Here is a 19,290-nt window from a genome sequence, read left to right on the forward strand (position 1 = left end):
GTGCCACTGAAGATAATAGAAAGCCACTGGACTGTACTTTAGGTAAAGAATTTGAATGAAATAATTCACAGAGTTTAGAGCTCAAGATGAAGCATAAGCACAATCCATGAGCTGTGTTGGGGCAGAAGAAAAAAGGAGAAATGTGAAGAAAATTATTAAATATTTTTATGTCAGAGTTTATTTGAAAGTTATCCATTTCTCCTTGATGTCATGTTTTTAAATAAGTATATTTTATCAATTAAAATTATTTAAAATATTTTATATTCATTAAAATTATTTACATTTTCTTCCTTAGTCTAAATTAGTGTTAGCTGACTTTAAGACGTTGGGTCTAGACTAAGTAATGAAAACATTAAACATGCCTCAAAAGTGATTATGATGTGAACCCCTAAATGGAACCACTTTTTATAATCGTCTGGTATTCCTCTGAGTTCATTAGGGGAGCCACGGTAATGGAGAAATTTTACTAAAATTCCTCTGACCCCCACACAAAAAAACCATTTACCCTAGTCCCAGGGACCAACTCAAAGCATGCCTGACTCCCCAGTTAAAAGTGAATCTGATATTTGTAAAACGCAAGGTTACCCTACGGCCAAACCAGCAGTTCTCAAATTGTGGTTACTGCAACAGCAGCATCAGGAACACCTGGGACCATGTGAGGAATGGAAATTCTTGAACTGCACCACAGACTTATTGAATCAGAAAATATGGCTGTGAGTACCATTATTCTGTCTTTTAATAAGCCCTTCCAGTGATTCTGATGCATACTCAAGTTTGAGAGCTGCTGGTTCTAAACGGTCACTATCATCAGCCTTATGCTAATCAATACAGTAAGTTTATCTACAAATTTAAAGTGAAATTCCTTTTTGATTACATAAAAGTGTAAAAATGACACAGGATCTGTTTTGAAAAATATAAAATTATTTAAGAGATTTGTGTCACAGATTTTATTTCTGGCCATATGTAACATTACATGTTCTCCAAAAAATTCAGTTAAAATTTTTCCAAGTTTACAGCTGCCTTCAATACACTCCCCTGCAGTAGAATCCAGAGGAAAAAAAAAATGAAATTCAGTTAGCATCCCCTTGATGTTCCTATGGGAGGGACACAATAAGATGGATCCACATGCACAAACTAATATACCCCTGTCATCATTCGAATGACAGCTAAGAGATTGAAACTTAGTTCCCAACTTTATCATAGGGCTGCTTTACTATACTTGATCCTTTCATACATGTAACAACCAATGATGCTGTAATTATTTCATATTTGTTAACATTTTCCCCTAAATATATTATAAATTATTTGAAGTCAAGGCCCATTTCTATACTTCTTTCTTATGCATCTTTGATATGTCAAACAGTATCTGGCATATGGTAGATGTTGATATGATTGATTGATGCATTTTTTTTCTAAGGACCTGAACAGGACAAATTGTCTCACTGCTGGTAATTTAATTATTGTTACAATTGCAATTATAAAACAACTCTTTGGTATTTTAAGTGAGATCTTAAATTTCTAAAAAATTGGTTTAAATGAGTTTGATCCAAGATTGCAGAAGTGGTATTCCAAATACTCAACACCTGGTATGGAATACAGCCATGGATGTGCCCAAAGCACTGCAGGGATATCTGCTCCACAAGGACCCTATTGCAAAGAATATTTCCCATATACATATATATGATTTTGAGGCATAATTTGAATTAATGGTTATTGTCTAGATAAATAAAATTCTAGAGTTGACTGAACAACAAGCAAAATGGTGTCTCTTGATGCATTTCCCCATTTCAGATTTTAACAAAATGCAAAACATCTGAGCCCTTGTTTTATCTTCAGCCATAACACACACATAATACATGGGTTTCTACTCAGTTCAAGATCTTTATTCTTAGTGTTTTTTCTCCAAGTTGTCTGCAGTTCCCGTGCCAATCTGACCAGATGCTTCCGTGAGAGCCTGACTTGGTTAGCAGTTTAGAACATTCACAGACACATGCCAGCAGCAGCCTGTGTGGTGGACTAATGGGTGAACAACAGAGGAGATTAGAGAATTGGAAGAGCTGTTTGGCCAGCCCTTGAAACAGTGGTGACCGACCCACTGTGGCTCTATTTACTAGCAATAGAAGGATAACAAAGCTATTCAGTGTCTGGAGGAAACATTCCAAAACTGTGGTAATGATTTACTGAAGTGGATTTGAAAACAAAAGCAGAATACTTACTGAGCCATAGAGTTTCCCCTTCTTGTTCATGGCTAAGTAATAGTTGCTGTTAATGGCTTTGACGGCAACAACTCCGATTTCTACTGATGTTATCTCCAGGATGCCTAAAACATACAATTTGAAAAAGCTAAATAAATAATCCTAAAGCTATTTGGAAGAAAAGTAAAATCAAAAGAAACTATTGAGATTTTTTTTTTTTTTTTTTTTTTTTTTTTGGTGGTTCTAAAAACAAAAGGCTCAAAACATTGGTAAACAAACAAGCAAATCTTGTTCAATGTGTCTTAAAACCCAGCAAGTATTTCCAGCAAATATATGGAAGAAAGTAATAAGGCTTTAAAAGAATTCCCCTTCATTTTACTCTGAGCATACATAGAAAAATATTGTTTTAATTAAAATGTTTCCTTTGCTAACTCTGCATTTTCAACCCTATAAATATTGAAACAACTCCACTCAGTTTAGATTTCAAAATAAGTTATCAAAGCACATATCTGTACTATGGTATTAAATTAAATCTATAGCACATGTCAATAATATGTCAGATTACCTCAATATGTAAAAACAGTGGTAAACTATTTCTTCTTTGTAGGATCTAGATAAACTAAATCTCTTGGCTACATTTAACTGATAGATTCATTTTTGGCAAATGTGTTGACATTCTGAGATACAGAGAGACTAATCCCAACATTTACACTGTCTCTGAAATAGCAGAATCACTGCTCTGTGTTGGGGGAAAATCCATAAACATGGACTTTTAAAGTTTTTTTTTCTAGGAAAAATGGAAAATTGAGGGAAGTAGTAAGAGGTAGACAACAGCTCCTTTTCCCCTTATACACAAGTTTCTATTGCTGCATCTAAAGATAATTTTCTCGGAAAAGTTCGTAGATCACAATAGGGAAGGCAGTTTATCGTCTACCCGAAGTGCCCACCCATTTTAGTTTAAGAAGACTTAAGGAACTAAAACTACATATTTCAAAATTCTCAGCAGTTTGTTCAGGGTAGAGAAGTAGCATTGTGATTAGCATGTGGCTCCTGGAGCCAAAATACCTGGGTTCAACTCCTGGCTTTACATTTATTAGTGAATTAACACAGTAGAAGTCACTGAAGTGTCCCATGGCTCAATTTTATTTGCAAAATGGGCAACATAATAGTACCTCCCTCATAATTTTGTTGTGAATATTCAATGAGATAGTACCTATAAAATGATTAGAATTTTCCTTAGTATCTTCTTAATTATCATTAGAGGGGAGTTTTTCTCCAACAGTTCCAGATTTTGGAAATTCTTCAACGGGCTTTGTAAATCCTGAGCGATACATACAAATTCCCATTGGCTTAATACATAAAATCTGAAAGTTGAGCATATTATCATTTGTCATGTATCATGAGAAACACCATCCCCAATGTTGTCTACAGATTATATGTTTTCACTCTAGCCATAGAGATAGAGTGGCTTAACTTGTTCTCGAGAGATGAATACCTTCTGTCCTATTCCTTCACGGGTTAGCCTTATGGAGGCTAATAGAAATGCTTGAGTTTCCCCTGTTGCAAAGTTGACATAACCAGAGACTTTGCCAAAACTACATGTCAGAGACCCTTTTGTCCATGTATCTGTAGGAAGTCTCTGACCTAACACAGCACTCCTTTTCATCAAAAGAGGTATATCTCACTCTATTTGCAAGCCAAAACCAAGGAAAGATTGTGAAGGATAAAGGAGACATTATCTGTGGTTTTTTTACATCCGTTTCCCTTATGCTGATAGTTGCCCTAAGGTATACACACACGTACAAATACACACACACACACATTTATTTGCATATTCTGAAAAATATTTTAATTCACACAATAACCCTCTAAGGATACTATTGTTGGTCTCGATTACAAATAAAAAAAAAAAAAAGGAAGATACTTAGATTATTTAACTCACACACACACAGGTGGTAAGGTGCTAACGGTCAGGAATAATGGATGTTAACACTTAAGCCTCTGACTTTTAGATGCTATTGCTCGCCATCTCTGACTATGTTGCCTCTCCATCATCTCTTCCTCCTCTTTCCCATTCCTACAAGGGAATCCTGCTGTAAACCATCTGACAAAATGACTCATCAAGATCATTTTCTTTAATGACTTAATGTGCTGTTCCTCCCAAGGATGATGGCATGCCACAGAGGATAACGTCTGAATCTTAGAGAACAAAATCTAATATACTTTATTTATGTCATAAGCAGAAAATACAAAGCAGAGCAGGAGGTAGAATTCGGGGGCAAAAGATTAGGCAGTTCCTTACATTGTCTGGCTAAAAGACAAGAAAGTACTGTCAGTAAACTGCAAGATATTACCTTATGTATACTTTTGAAACTGAAAATTAATAGAACAAAGAGGAATGAAGGATGATTTTAATCAAAAAATAAACCAATATTTGAAGGTGCGTGCAACATTGTGGGATTAAACTATACTAACAGACTGAGCTATAGTAATAGTATAATATATATCTGAATTTTTGACCAATTATTTCTGAGGATGCACTGCATGTGGTATTGTAGATTATATTTAGCTTAGATACGCCTTGGTTTCTTTCTGCTTTACCTGATTAGGAGCGCAATATTCAAAGACTCAATCAACCTTTTTTTTTCCCACTCTGCCACTAGTTTAGGCAAGCTTAAAAAGGTTTAGCTATTATTTTTATATTATTATTTAGTTATTGTCTCAAAATAGAAGGAGGGAAGACATAGGTGATTTAAAATCCTTTCGAATTTTGAAAATAATTTTTGGACACAGCATATGGTCAGGTAAGTTATAATTTGATCATCTTGTGGGTATTGGACAATGACTGCACCTCTTATAAACATCTGTGAATGTAAAAGGGGAGCTCTGAAGGACTGAAGCCTAGAGAACTTCTTTACTTTTCATAAGGAATCACTTCTGTTTTTTCTGTTATTTGGTGAGGATGATCAAGTTTGCCTATCAAATTATTTTTGGAAAAGAGCTCTAGAATTTTGTTTGAGGATTGTTGGATCAGTAGCTTATAGTTCTATATGTGTATATTTTGAAGCAAAACTAAACACCAGTTAAAAGAGCCTCCAGGAGGAAAGTGAGTTGAGGGCATACTGGATCTCCCTGTGTTTCTTACAAGTTTATGACTACAATTATCTTAACATTAAAAGTTAAAAAAAAAAGTTTTTTTTACTCAAAGAAACACCTGAAAATTATATTATTAATGAAAGGTCACATGAATTATATTTCCCATTCATGTAAATCAGATATTTTATAAATTTATAGGCATATTCTTATAGTGAAATTCTATTATCTATATTAAGTTGTAACTATATTAGTTTTTATATCCCTTAAAACATGAATAGCCCAGGTAGCATTGTGAATCTATTTAAGGGTCTTTGGACAATTTAGTTCAGTCACTTAGGAAGACCTAGGAGGAGAAGGGTACGCTTTTAGAAAATGAAAATATAAAGTCAAATACGTAATGGTTTTTCTATTGAAAAGTCTATGTACTATTGGGAATAAAAGACAAATACACAGATAACTACAATAAAACATGTTACATGGCAGTAAGTGATGACTTAAGATGATGACAAGGGGACTATGGGGAAAAGATAAAGGCAGGTCATACTGGCTGGGGTTCCACGATCAAATTACTGTTGGAAATGAGACCTGAACTGAGTCATGAAGGTTGAGTAAGAAGTGTCCAGGGGAAGGGTGGGAAGGCAAGAGCAAAATCATTAGGGTGAAACAGTATGGTGTTTTCAAATATCATAAGATGTTTGATTTACCAACTGGAGTACAAGGAACAAGGCAGGAAGTTGGGAAAAGTGAAGTTGGGAGATAATGAGACTCAGTTTAGTAAACATCTTGTGCAGATTCTAAGAATTTTGACAACTAGGAAGGATTTTGTCTACAAACATAAAATTGTTTAAATAATACATTAGAAATAAAGTAATATTTAGCAAATTTCTTCAATAAATAGTAGCAATCTATAAAGTTTATTTTAGATTATATTTAAAATCTTAAAAAAGTAAAGTTTTATAGTCAACATTACAAAAGCGATTATGACAAAAATCAGTTCATATTACTTTGCAAATGTTCCCTCATGATACATCATCACCTTAGTAATGGAGAAAATTTTGTGATAATCTCTGAGTGGAAATAACTTCGAAGTCACAATTTTCGTGTACATGCATTTTTTCTTTTAATGCTCATGTATGTAATTGTTTGGGCTGGTAGTGTTTTGATGAGTGACTAAATAGTTAATCTGAGAAGGTGGCCATTCACAAGCATCTTTCCCAGCTGCTGCTTCTCATTCTTCACCAGAAGAGGAGCATCTGACCTATTGCCCCCGTAGCAATCCTACTGGACAAAAAGCTACTTCTGTTTTGGTGCTATTAGAATAAAAAAGCTATTGGTCTGGAGGGTAACTTTCTCATTAAATATTTTTCCATAAACACAAAAGGAAAAAGTATATGGCAAATAAAACTTGTATTAAATAGAACAGATATAGACAAGGAAAACTAATGTGAAAAATAAATGCAAAATCCTTCTATCCACTCCTAGATAAATAGAACACAAATATATAATGGGATTCTATAGACCGAGTCAATTAATTTGGCTAATGTGTATGGAGCACCAATGTGCAGGGTAGGTGTTAGCTCTCATTCTGAAGGTTACAAAGGCAAACAAGATTTGGTTTTTGCCTCAAGGAGTTTTAAAGCTCAGTAAGATAAAGACACAAATAAGTAATGACAATATAAAACATGAGAAAGAAAATATATTAAGTGTGGTATGAGAGATAAAATATGTTATACATTACTTTAAATAGTGAAGTCGTCCTGAAGAAGACAGCTGGTGTTTGAGGTGACTTTTCAAGAGTAGGGTTTTAATAGGGGAGTTTTGGGAAGTTGAGAAGGAACATTCCAGGGAGAGAAAGTGCATGCATAAAAACAGACTTGAAGAGAGAAAGAGCTCAAGTGCTTGAGCCACATTTCTCCCTACCTCCCCCAACAGCACTTTGAGGTGGCCACTAGCTAAAACTAAGGGTTCTGCTTCATTGAGTGGTAGTAGTGCTTTTCTGAGTGAGGAATGTACTTTCCAAAAAAAAATTATTGTGAAATGTGGAAAGTCTCATTAATTCAGAATCAGTCACATCTATTTTTTTCTAAACATTTTAACTCAAAATTGATTATAATGCTATATAGTCTCATAGTTTTAATCAAGGTGCTGAAACATATCATGGTTAGCACAATGTAAGACACAAATCCTAACCTCTCTAAATGAAATCTCTCTCTCTCTCAAGAGTTGTTGTCAGTGTCCTAAGCTCATCTATTATATCCTAGCATAGAAGGACCTAGGGAACTCCTTGGGGTTGTTATCACATTTTCACTAATACCTCTGAGATTATGTGGCCATACCATAGTGTGAGTCTAAATGGCTCTAACTGTGGTATTACCTCTCTTTAAAAATAAAACAAAGTTAAATTAAGTGAAACCTCAAAACATTATGGGAACTGTAAAGTCCCATGGACCAATACTGGAACTGGGCCACACAGAGGGAGGTGAGCCATTGGCGAGTGAGAGCAAGGTTTCAACTGTATTTAGCCATTCTCCATCACTAGCATTACTGCCTGCGAACTGCTTCTTATCAGATCTGTGGTGGCATTAGATTCTCATTGGAGTGCAAACTCTACTATGAACCATGCAACAAGGGATCTAGGTTGCATGCTCCTTATGAGAATCTAACTAATACCTGATTATCTGGGGTGGAACAGTTTCATCCACAAACCATCCCCCCATTCCCCTTCGTGGAAAAAATTGTCTTCCACGAAACCAACCTCTGTTGCCAAAAAGGTTGCGGACTGCTGGCCTATAGCTCATAGGGTTGCAAAGAGTCTCAGAGAGTGGGTGCTAAATATATATTTACTGTCTGCTCAATCAGAATAGTGGCAAGTTAACCAATCTTCTATACCAATGGTTCTCAAATATGAACCTGCATCAGAATCATCTGGAAGAACTGCTTAAAGACAGATTGCTGGGATTTTTGACTTAGTAATTCCAGATTGGAGTCAGAGAATTAGAATTTCTAGCATATTTCCAAACAATGCTAATTCTGCTTGTCCAATGGTTACACACTATTCTATATGCTATGATTCAGAGACAGAGCACAGCTTTGATGCAAAAAAAGCATTGACAGAACATGTGCATAGAAGCAGAACCACAAACAAGAATAGACACAAGTAATAGCAGGAGCTTAACAACAAGAAAAATGTTAAACAATGTGGAAAATGAGTAACCTCATTTTTGAACAGGTATGGGATTTTTAACATCTACATAACTATGGTATTGTGAATTTGGGATTTGTGTACAGATATACTGCATTGTAGTTGATAGTCATCAGAATCTTTATTTTCTTCTCCATTTTAAAAGTGTGGAAATGTTGGTGGAAACTTAAGTACCTTCAACTACTCATAAGAATTTTATAGGCTTTTTCAAGGGGCTAATTCTGTTAACACAAGAATTAAAGGACTGTGTGGCCCCCTTAAAGATATGCACATGGTCAAGAAATTGTCTCAAAGCAATAGGGCTTCACTTTATCCCTCACCCTACACCCAGATTTGAAAGCATATATAATAATACTGGCTCTAGAATGATCTCATTGCCATTAAAAGGAGGGTACCAGACTGGGCTAATGAGTAATCTAGGTCTAGTACACCTTGTACCATTATATACTCTGGCTGCCTTTTTAGTATAATGTATTGGAGTTATTTAGTTTCTCTATCTTCCACAGTTCTGTCAATACACTTGACATGCATTTATAATTACAGATAAAATGAGATCTGAATTTGCAGAAAATCCTTCCCATCTCTGGATAAGATGATATATCTTTCCCAGCATGCTAAATACCAAAATGACACTTTACATTCTCACCTGATAATTCAAGTCATAGGATAAACACAGTGCCTAGCTTAGCCTTATTGATGAGTACAGTGGCAGATCCTAAAACACTTGTCAATTTAAGACTATATTTAACCAGTATTGTCATTGAACCATTGCCATTGATCTAACATTAAAAGTTTCAGAAACTTACAATGCAATATAGGGACAATATTCTCAAGTGGTAAATTAATTGTTAAAGTGTGTTAAAGATCAATTTATTACTGCATTTTTATTACAAATGAAATATGACACCAGATCTTTCCCACTGATCATAAGTAAACAAATATTCACAGATGGCCGTCTAATAGGTTTCTTCACAACACTGTGCTAGATCAATAGATTTGGTAAACTTGATATTTTTTTTCTAATTTTTTCCTCACTGGTAGAGATTTTTAAAATGTATTTAACATTATGGAAATATTTCAGGAAATAATTACTTATCAATGTTTAATAATGTCATGTGTTCAAACATTATCTTCTCTGTTCTTAGGATGCATTCACAGTAAGACATAAATGACATGTGTCTAGGACAGAAATGGATTTGTAATTCTTGGGAACTGTTCATAATAAGTGCTGATACAAATTTAACTCACAAAGTGTGAAATGATTCTATCGCTAGTTTTGGATGAAATAAAGATCTAGAAAAGCTTGTGTGCCCCTGGAGATAGAAACTCTACCCTTATTCCCAACTACCAGCAAACAAAACAACAACAACAACTACTGGAAACACTTACATGTTTCAGTCATTTGCTGTGACCCAAGATAACTGACATTTGATCCCATTTTGCAATGAGATAAATTGCAGGAAATGGTACAAAGCAGAAAAATGAAAGGAAGCTTGAATGATTACCTTAGAAGAGCCCAGCACAACTCATTTGAATGGTAACAAAGCCATGAGCAAGGCAGAGAGTAATTCTTCCTAATAGGTAAACATTTTGTATCAGAAAATATATTTCTATATGAAGTTTTATGTAGCAATTTGTTGATTTTGCCTTCCCCTCATTTCCTTTAGTAGATAAATCAACCCTTCAAAAATTCTGAAAAGTTAGAAATCCTGGCTTTTTGCCAGGGTATCATGGCCACATCCCACTTTTGTCTCTATTCTTATCTCCTGCATTTCACATTTTAAGGAAAATCCCAAGGGAATCTTTGGGTGGCTTGTGTCTTCTCACTGAACATTGGAAGTACAGAAAGCCTGCTAGTCTGTATAGAAAGAGTTTCATATACTGACCATGCAAAAATAAGGGACAATCACTGCAATGTTATCACTTCTGGGAAAACAGATCCAGAATGTAAAATAATATTAGAAACATGTTATGCATCTGTAGAAGCCAATTTACTACCCAGATTAGATTTGTTATGATACAGAAGCTTTGGCAAGCATGTCAACTGTCACATTTTTCCCCAAAGTACTACGTTATTATACATTATTTTGAGATATCTTCTATGTTCAATCAAAACCTCTGATCAATCTGAGTTGAAATTACCAAATTTAAAAAGTACTTATTATTTTAGTGAAAAAAGTTCAGATCATTTGAGACTTGGTCTTAGCAAATTGTAGAGTCAGAGAAGAGCTCGAAGAATTCTAGAGATTGTCTGTTTCATATCCAATGCTCTTTCGTAATAGATGACTTTGGGAAATCCGGAGAGATTGAGGGACTTATCTGTAAAGGTTACTTAGAGCCTTAAGTAAATACTTAGTCTACCACACAATGAGGCTCCTGCTAACATTTACAAACAATTGGCAGCCAGGCAAAGATTTTATATCTTGTTTCTTACACAGAAACAATTCATTCTACTGGGGCTTGTCCACTGCATTTTATTTATAAACGGAGAAAAAAATTTAAGCTAACATAAAGGGTTAGAGGAATTACTGCATGGCATATTTTATTAAATGATCAACATGTTAATATAGACATTTACCCTAAAGACATTGCTATAAACTGTCTACTACATTTACTCAGGTTTTTATGAATTTCTTTAATATAACTAATTATAATATAGAGTATCTTTTCTCCTCAATTTAAGGAAAATAATAAAATGGGTTAGTAGATATTGATATTGGGTTTCCTGTAAGAAAAAGTCTTACTTGATGCATTAAAGTGTTCACAAATTAGCTAATCATGAACAGCCCTAAGTAGTTTAAAATACTTAATATGGAATAAGTTTGAGGGGTTCAAGCTGTAGGCTCACTTTGAACATGTGTATTGTAAATCTGACAAGCTTCCAACATGGTATGGATACATAATTGGCCTCTTAACTCCTTCAAAGATTGTTTCCATGATTACTTAGATAGTGGGTAATCATAATACTTTTAAGAAATATATATTCCACTGTGTGGTATGTGAATTTTGATTTGTGCAGAAAGACAATTTGTCTATTTATGTATACTTGACAAATGACAACACTGATTCATTTGCTATAACTATATATTTCTGTAACTCAGGGGTCCCCAACCACTGCACCATGGACTAGTACTGGTCCATGGCCTGGTAAGAACCAGGCCGCACAGCAGGAAGTGGCTGGTGGTGAGTGAGTGAAGCTCCATCTGTATTTACAGTCACTCCCCAGCTACTGCCCATCACTTGTTACTGCCTGAGCTCTGCCTCCTGTCAGATCAGCAGCAGCATTAGATTCTCATAGGAGCTCGAACCCTATTGTGAACTGCATATGTGAGGGATCTGGGTTGCACACTTCTTATGAGAATCTAATGCCTGATGATCTGAGGTGAAGCTGAGGTGGCTATGCTAGCACTGAGGAGCAGTTGCAAATATAGATGAACATTAGCAGAGAGATTTGACTGCACAGAGACCATAATGAATCAGTTGTTTGCAGACTCATATCAAAACCCTATCTGTGAGTGACAAGTGACAATTAAGCTGCATATGGTGGCAGGCTTTATAGTGGCAAGTGAGTTGATGTACTCCGATTGTACAATTGCATCTGGTATCAGGCTTTAAGTCAGAATCTAGCACTTAATTTAGTCCATGCATGGTCCATCCATTATTGTATTTACCACTTCCATCCACGCTTTTTTCTTGCACTGTGCTCTTGTTTCAGTCACAGTTTTGGTAAGCCCACAAGCTAAACCAACCAAAATGAGTAAAAAACAAACATCACCGGAGAGCTTCTTTGAAGGAGGGAAAGACCCAGTGATGAAACAGCAGAAGACTCTAAGACAACCTACCAAAATATCAGCATTTAAAAGAAAATAACCAGAGTCCTACTTAAATTATGGATTAATTGCAACAGGTGATTCACATTCACTCTGAAAGCCTGCTTTGTATAATATGTGATGACTGGCTATCCAACAAAGCCATAAAACCTTCAAAACTGCTTCACCACATGCACCACCACAAGCACTCTGCATCAAAAGTCAAGTTCAAGTCTTTGGAGGTTATTTATCTATCTATTTATTTATTTATTTATTTATTTATTTATTTATTTATTTGAGGTAGGGTCTCACTCTGCTACCCAGGCTGAAGTGCAGTAGTACAGTCTTGGCTCACTGCAACCTCTGCCTCCTGGACTCAAGTGATACTTCCATCTCAGTGTCCTTAGTAGCTGGAACCACAGGCATGTGCCACCATGCCTGAGTTTTGTATTTTTTGTATATATGGGGTTTCGCCATGTTGCTCAGGCTGGTCTCAAACTCCTGGGCTCAAGCAGTCCACCCACCTAGGCCTCCCAAAGTGCCAGTCCCCTTTGAAGTTTTTCAAAAGAAAAAAAGAAAAAGATGAACATGAAGAACAGAAGCAAACATTGAAGGACACCACTTCATCAAATGTATCTAAACTGAGAGCATCATTCTTACTGGCTAACAACATTGCTACAGCTAAGAGGTCCTTTACTACTGGTGAAGAGTTCATCCTTCCTGCTGCTAAGGACATTTGTCATGAACTTATAGAAGAGGCAGAAATTCAAAAGGTGGCACATGTTTCTCTTTCAGCTAGCACCATAAGTAGACCAATTGATGAAATAGTAGGGGATATCAGGGCACAATTTTTAGACAGGATTAATGAGTTACCATGGTATGTAGTCTAGGTTGATGGCATCTATCAATGTTGACAAGGCAACAATGCTTGTTTTAGTGCAATATATTTTTCAGGACAATGTGCATGAGGATTTGTTATGTGCACTTTTGTTGCCAATCAACACCACAGCTGCATAAATGTTCAAGTCTTCGAATGAATATATATCGTGAAAACTGAATCGGTCATTTTGTATCAGTATATGCATAGACAGAGTAGCTGCCATGATTAAAATGGCTTTCTGATTTCACTTCTGAATTTCGGTCTATGCACTGTGTCATCTACAGAGAAATGCTGGCTAGCCGAGAAATGTCACTTAAACTTAACAACATTTTGCAGGCTGTGATTAAAATTATCAGCCACATTAAAGTACATGCCCTCAACTCATGTCTGTTTGCACAGTTCTGTGAGGAGATAGACAGAGAGCACATACATCTTCTTCTTCTTTTTTTTTTTTTTTTTTTTTTTTTTTTTTTTGAGACAGAGTCTCTCTCTGTTGCCCAGGCTGGAGTGCAGTGGCACGATCTCAGTTCACCACAACCTCTGCCTCCTGGGTTCCAGCGATTCTCCTCAGCCTCCTGAGTAACTGGGATTACAGGTACCTACCACCACTCCCGACTAATCTTTGTAGTTTTAGTAGAAACAGGGTTTCTCCATGTTGGCCAGGCTGGTCTTGAACTCCTGACTTCAAGCGATCTGCCCGCCTTAGCCTCCCAAAGTGCTGGAATTATATGTATGAGTCACTGCGCCCAGCTACATCTTCCCTTATACACAGAAGTGAGATGGCTTTTTAAAGGTAGATCACTGGCCAGAGTTTTTTAGTTATGAGAACTACTCCAGAGATTTCCTTCAGAACAATAATTACCACTGGCAGCACATTTCAGTGACACAGAATCGGTCCCAAAACTTGCCTATTTGTGTGACATATTCAACCTAGTCAGCAAACTCAATCTGTCACTTCAGGGGAGAATGAGAACTGTGTTCAAGTCAGCAAAAGGGTCTGCATTCAAAGTCAAACTAGAATTATGGGGGTGACGAGTGAACATTGAGATTTCTGATAGGTTTTAAACATTAACTGTGATTTATAAGGAGACTGAGCCAGGGCCTTCTTTTTCCCAGCTGGTGCATGATAACTTACCTCAGCTTTCAAAAGAGTTTGAGTATTACTCAAAAGACCTCCAAACTGGGAAGAAATGGATTCACGACCTATTTATGAATAATCCAGGTGAATGGACTTTGTCCATGCTAGAAGAGGATCAACTGCTTGAGATCACAAATGACAGTGGACTTTAAAATACATTTGAGACAACTTCAAAGCTCCATATGTTCTGGATTAAAGTCAAGGCAGAATATCCTGTGACTGCCACAAAAGCACCAAAGAGCCTGCTTCAATTTCCAACATTCTATCTTTGTGAATCTGGGTTTTCTGCAGTGACAGCAACCAAAATGAGATTATGGGGTAGATGGGACCATCTAGATGCAGGAAAACATGCTCAGGGCTCCCACTGATTCTACATTATGGTGAGTTGTATAATTATGTTATTATATATTACAATGTAATAATAATAATAGAAATAAAATACGCAATAAATGTAATGTGACTGAATCCTCCTGACGCCATCTCCTTCAGTGGTCCATGGAAACAATGTCTTCCACAAAATCAGTCCCTGGTGCCAAAAATGTTGGGGACCGCTGCTGTATTTTATAATATTGACAATAAAGATTTTTGGCTTCTGCTGTAAAGGAGATGTTTAATCAAGATATTCTAGAAGGTCCTGGCTTTCTGGACTACAGATTTCCCCCTTTGGGCTGAATACCAAGATTGAAGTGCTTTTTTATCCCCAAAGTCCATGGAAATGTCCTATTTTTGCCACAACACACACACTTGGCAAAGAAAACAGAACCATAGGTTGGAAATACAAGAAGACAGCATCACACATCATTTCTGACCACCAGTAAAGCATGCAGCCAGTATTTTGCAGAGCATGCTAGAGAAAGTACTTTCATAGAAATTAATCTAAAGGGTTTTCTTGGTGCTTAAAAATTGAATTTTAAGAAAGTAATAAAACAAATATTAGAACTCAGCATAAAAATCTGACATTCTAGTACAGATAATATGGGAAAAGCAACATTGGGCTAGAGATGATCTAAGAACAGGTACTCTTACCTTAACCACATGTGGGAGGGATCATTACTCTTTCTTTAGTGAGATGCAACTAAGGATTGATATTAGAATCCAACATATATGCATTATTGTTTTTTGTAATTAAATGTGGGAAATGGATTGTCAGGTAAGATGGCTTTATAAAGGTCATGAAACACTTTTATTAAATCTTGAATTAACAAACTATCTATAAAGAAATTCCTAGAGAGGATGAGTACAATCTGACACATTATGATCTGTTTCCTCATGAGAGAAAAGGTCAGCAATTGTCCCATTATTCCATTTGACTTTTTAAAAATGCTTACATTGTTTTAAAGTAGTATGTTCTTGAGAAAGTGCTCATGACCTTTAAGAAAAAGCATGATCTATCTGATCCAATTTGAAAATGAAAACTGATGGATAAGGGAAACATTTTATGTGGGAATTGGTGCTACATAATCAACAGGAAAAATTAAGAGTTTTTAAAATGCAAAGAGAATAGTAAGTGGAGAAAAATAATGTATATCCCCATCTATCTACCTGTCTATCTACACACAAACAAATGTTATTTCATACCCCTTTTGGTGTCTTAGTAAACGATTCTAAATGGAGTATGTTGACATTTCATTACTTAAGAATAGACGATAGATTAAAACTACTATGCACTTGAGTTCTCATGCACATAAAATATTGCTGGGATCTGGGAGATAAAGGAGAAGGCAAAAACTAAAAGTTAAAAGAGAAGAAACACTGAAAAAAAGAAAATTATTGAACTGACTTGACTTTGCATATATTACATTATTAAATACATTATTAAAATATATATCCAAGTCATGCTAACTGTAAATGTCTAATTTTCCTCATCAAATTTTATCTGAAACTGTTAAAACTTTTAAAACTTAGATGAAGAATATTCAGAGAAACATTATCTTAAGCTTCTTTTTAATGTACCTGGGTTCAGCTACATAAAACCCCACAATATCATATCTTGAAGAAATGTTTCTATTTACATTTATTCGTCAAAATCTGAAGGCATTCCTTTTGGAAGAAAGACTCTCTTAACATTATTTATTGCATATAATGAATTGCAAGGACTTTAAATTGATTTTCTCAAATCTGACTAGCATATAAAGTATTGTCAGACAATTATTAAATTCGACTGAAATAAAATAATTTATAATAATGCATGATGATTAAAATGTCAGTACATAAATATGAGACAGGGAAAAACAAAAGCTGGAAAAGACTGGATAAATTTGAAAACAACTTTGCAACTTGCCACCAAAATGGCAAAACATAACTCTAGGTAAAGTGGTTGACTTTTTACCAAGTCAGATTAATAAATTAATGTAAACATCTATAAAGAACAAGCAACATCCAACAGTTTCATACTATTCAATTTCTTTTGCAAAGGTTTCCTCTTTTTATGCTAATTCTTAAAGATCAGGAAAAAACCTGTATGTAACATAACTTAATTTCAATGTAGATTATTCTTTGGTAAAATTCAAAGTAAACCCTGTTTATTTGTTTTTATAAGGATTTTATAAATGATATCCAAATAGACATCAAATTTAGTGTCATAATTTAATTTCAGAAAATATATATTTTAACAAATATACATACATCATACAGCATATATTTCACAGTCACTATTAATCAATAGGTATGTATATGAATAGATACACATCTATCTTATACAAAAGCAGGTACAAAAAGCATTTAAAAATAAAAATAAAACTTAATCAAAACAGAAATAAATAAAAATAGACATACCCTTAAAAAGCTTGAAAAACCTAATTAAACTCTGGCAAACCATGGAAACAGAACTCAGGAATAGAACTCTATTAAGCAATTTTTCCTTATGTATAGATTACAGTTACTGTGTAGCTGAGCCTATTTCTTAATGCACTGATACAAGAACTAGGTATCTTTTCATTTAGAGGAGAAATATTTAGTGTGCAGATTTCAAGATCTTTCAAAATTCTTATCTCTGATCATGTAGTAGAATTGAGAAGTATGATGAAGAGGATGGCAAATTTGGCTTGAAGTTAAAAGAGATCCAACTTGCCCATAGTTTATTATGTATTTATTTTTGAGACAGGGTCTCACTCTGCACCCATGCTGCAGTGCAGTGCCATGATCATGGCTCACTACAGTTTCAACCTCCCAGGCTCAAGCGATCCTCCCAATTCTGCCTCCCAAGTAGCTGGGACTACAGGCACAAACCACCACGCCCAGCTAATTTTTTAAAAATATTGTTTGTAGAGACAGAGGTCTCACTATGTTGCCTAAGTTGTTCTCAATCTCCTGGGATCAAGCAGTCCTCCCATCTCAGCCTCCCAAAGTGTTGAGACCGCCCTTAGTTTATTGAAAGCATACTTCTTCTTTCTTCATATGGGCCTCATCTGCCTCTCTTACCTGATGCTGTACTACCGGCACCGGGCTCTCATTTCATATGTATATATATAAACAAATTAATAAATTTATCTGAAGAAACTCATGTGAAAAGTAGTTGCTTCAATTTGGCAAACTCATTTTTTCCTAGAAAAAGGAAAGAAGAAAGAAGTGCTGGGTGTTCTTTCTGTTCACCATGGTTCAGTTCTCAAGTTGAAAGGGGACGCTACAGGAAAAGGGAAGCTGCTCCTCTGTTGGCAGGTATTCCCTACTTAATTGTGTCTCAACCATGCCCAGGGTACTCAGTGGGGTAAAATCAGAAGCCCTTCCAGGGTAGGCAGCACTATAGAGCAGCACTCCCCACCCCACTGCCCCAGTTTTTCTTCAGTCTTCAGCCTGAGGCTGAATCCTCACATTATGTAATGTATGGATATTTGACTCAAAATAATAAACGTGTACCCCGAGGGACTGATTGCCAAATGTAACCCTGTGAAAAATCACACTGACAATATTTGATGTTTACTGCATATAAAAGCCATCTATGAAACATAAAAAGGATATCTTGTGACTCGTATGCTATAGGAAGAGAACTAATAAAAGAGTCCCAAACCTAAACCAGAATTATTCTGCTCAGCCTTTTTCTTCTAAATTCACTTCCTTCAACCACAACAAAAGCCAAGAACCACTTTGGTACTCTTTTCTTACCCAAGTTTGCAGTCATAAGAGCCTTTTAAAAAAGGTTTTTAAAAAGAGTCCCTTAACCGCAAAGTACAATATCTCAGTCCACACCCTGGATATTCTTTGTCTCAGAAACTTGGTCAAGGATGTTAAGGTAATAAGGTCCGCTGCAAACATCCAAACATAAACAACTGCTTGTTGACTCTAAAACCCTGATGAGTGTTTTCATCTTGAGTGTTTAACAGCTTTCTGACATGGTAGGAGATCCTATCTTTCTTCCTCTAGACAACAAACAGCTTTCTCATCCCTCTTTGCCTTCTCGGTCATTCAACACTTTAACTACAGGGAGGAGGACAAATGCTTTTCTGTATGTGGAGACTTAAAGACTACTAGGAAGCACACAACCATTTCACACCCTTCTTCTGTCATCATCACCAGCTCCTCTTTTTATTGTTTCTCCAACTTGCCTGTTGACAAAGACAGCTGCTAACAATTCCATCTGTGGTACTGGGATAAGCAATCTAATTGCATAGGCTTGTGGCCAGGGGTCTTGTCCAGCTAAGCTTTATTTCCAAAAGGAGAACTACAGAGACATTTCCTTAGATGTCTTCCCACTCACAAACTTCAAGGGATATTCATACTATACTGTTAAATGGCTGCACTTGAAAATTGTTTTCATGGTTTTTTTTTGTTTTGCTTTGTTTTGTTTTGTTTTTTTCTGCTTTCACCTTTATGTAACCCCTCCAAAACTACTGGCATAGATGTTGAGTGAGGAGTGTACGGCTCATTAGAATCCATAGGTTTCTTTTTTTAGTTGCCCTTGCTGGCTAACTGTTATATACAAGGTAATCACATTGGAAAGTCAGAGATATTTTTGACTTTGAAACTGAAGCAAA

At 35.7% G+C, this 19,290-nt stretch overlaps 1 protein-coding gene across 2 annotated transcripts in view; it reads right to left on the reverse strand.

Moving 5' to 3' along the window:
• Window positions 1–19,290, reverse strand: part of FGF10 (fibroblast growth factor 10) — an 85,855-nt gene that overhangs the window by 5,488 nt on the left and 61,077 nt on the right. For both annotated transcript variants that reach the window (XM_045393693.3, XM_045393692.3), the window contains one exon: window positions 2,217–2,320. In XM_045393693.3, coding sequence (XP_045249628.1) covers window positions 2,217–2,320 — 104 coding nt within the window. The remainder of the gene's footprint in view (window positions 1–2,216; window positions 2,321–19,290) is intronic.

The sequence above is a fragment of the Macaca fascicularis genome, chromosome 6 (genome assembly GCF_037993035.2).
Source record: "Macaca fascicularis isolate 582-1 chromosome 6, T2T-MFA8v1.1".
NCBI lineage: Eukaryota > Metazoa > Chordata > Mammalia > Primates > Cercopithecidae > Macaca > Macaca fascicularis.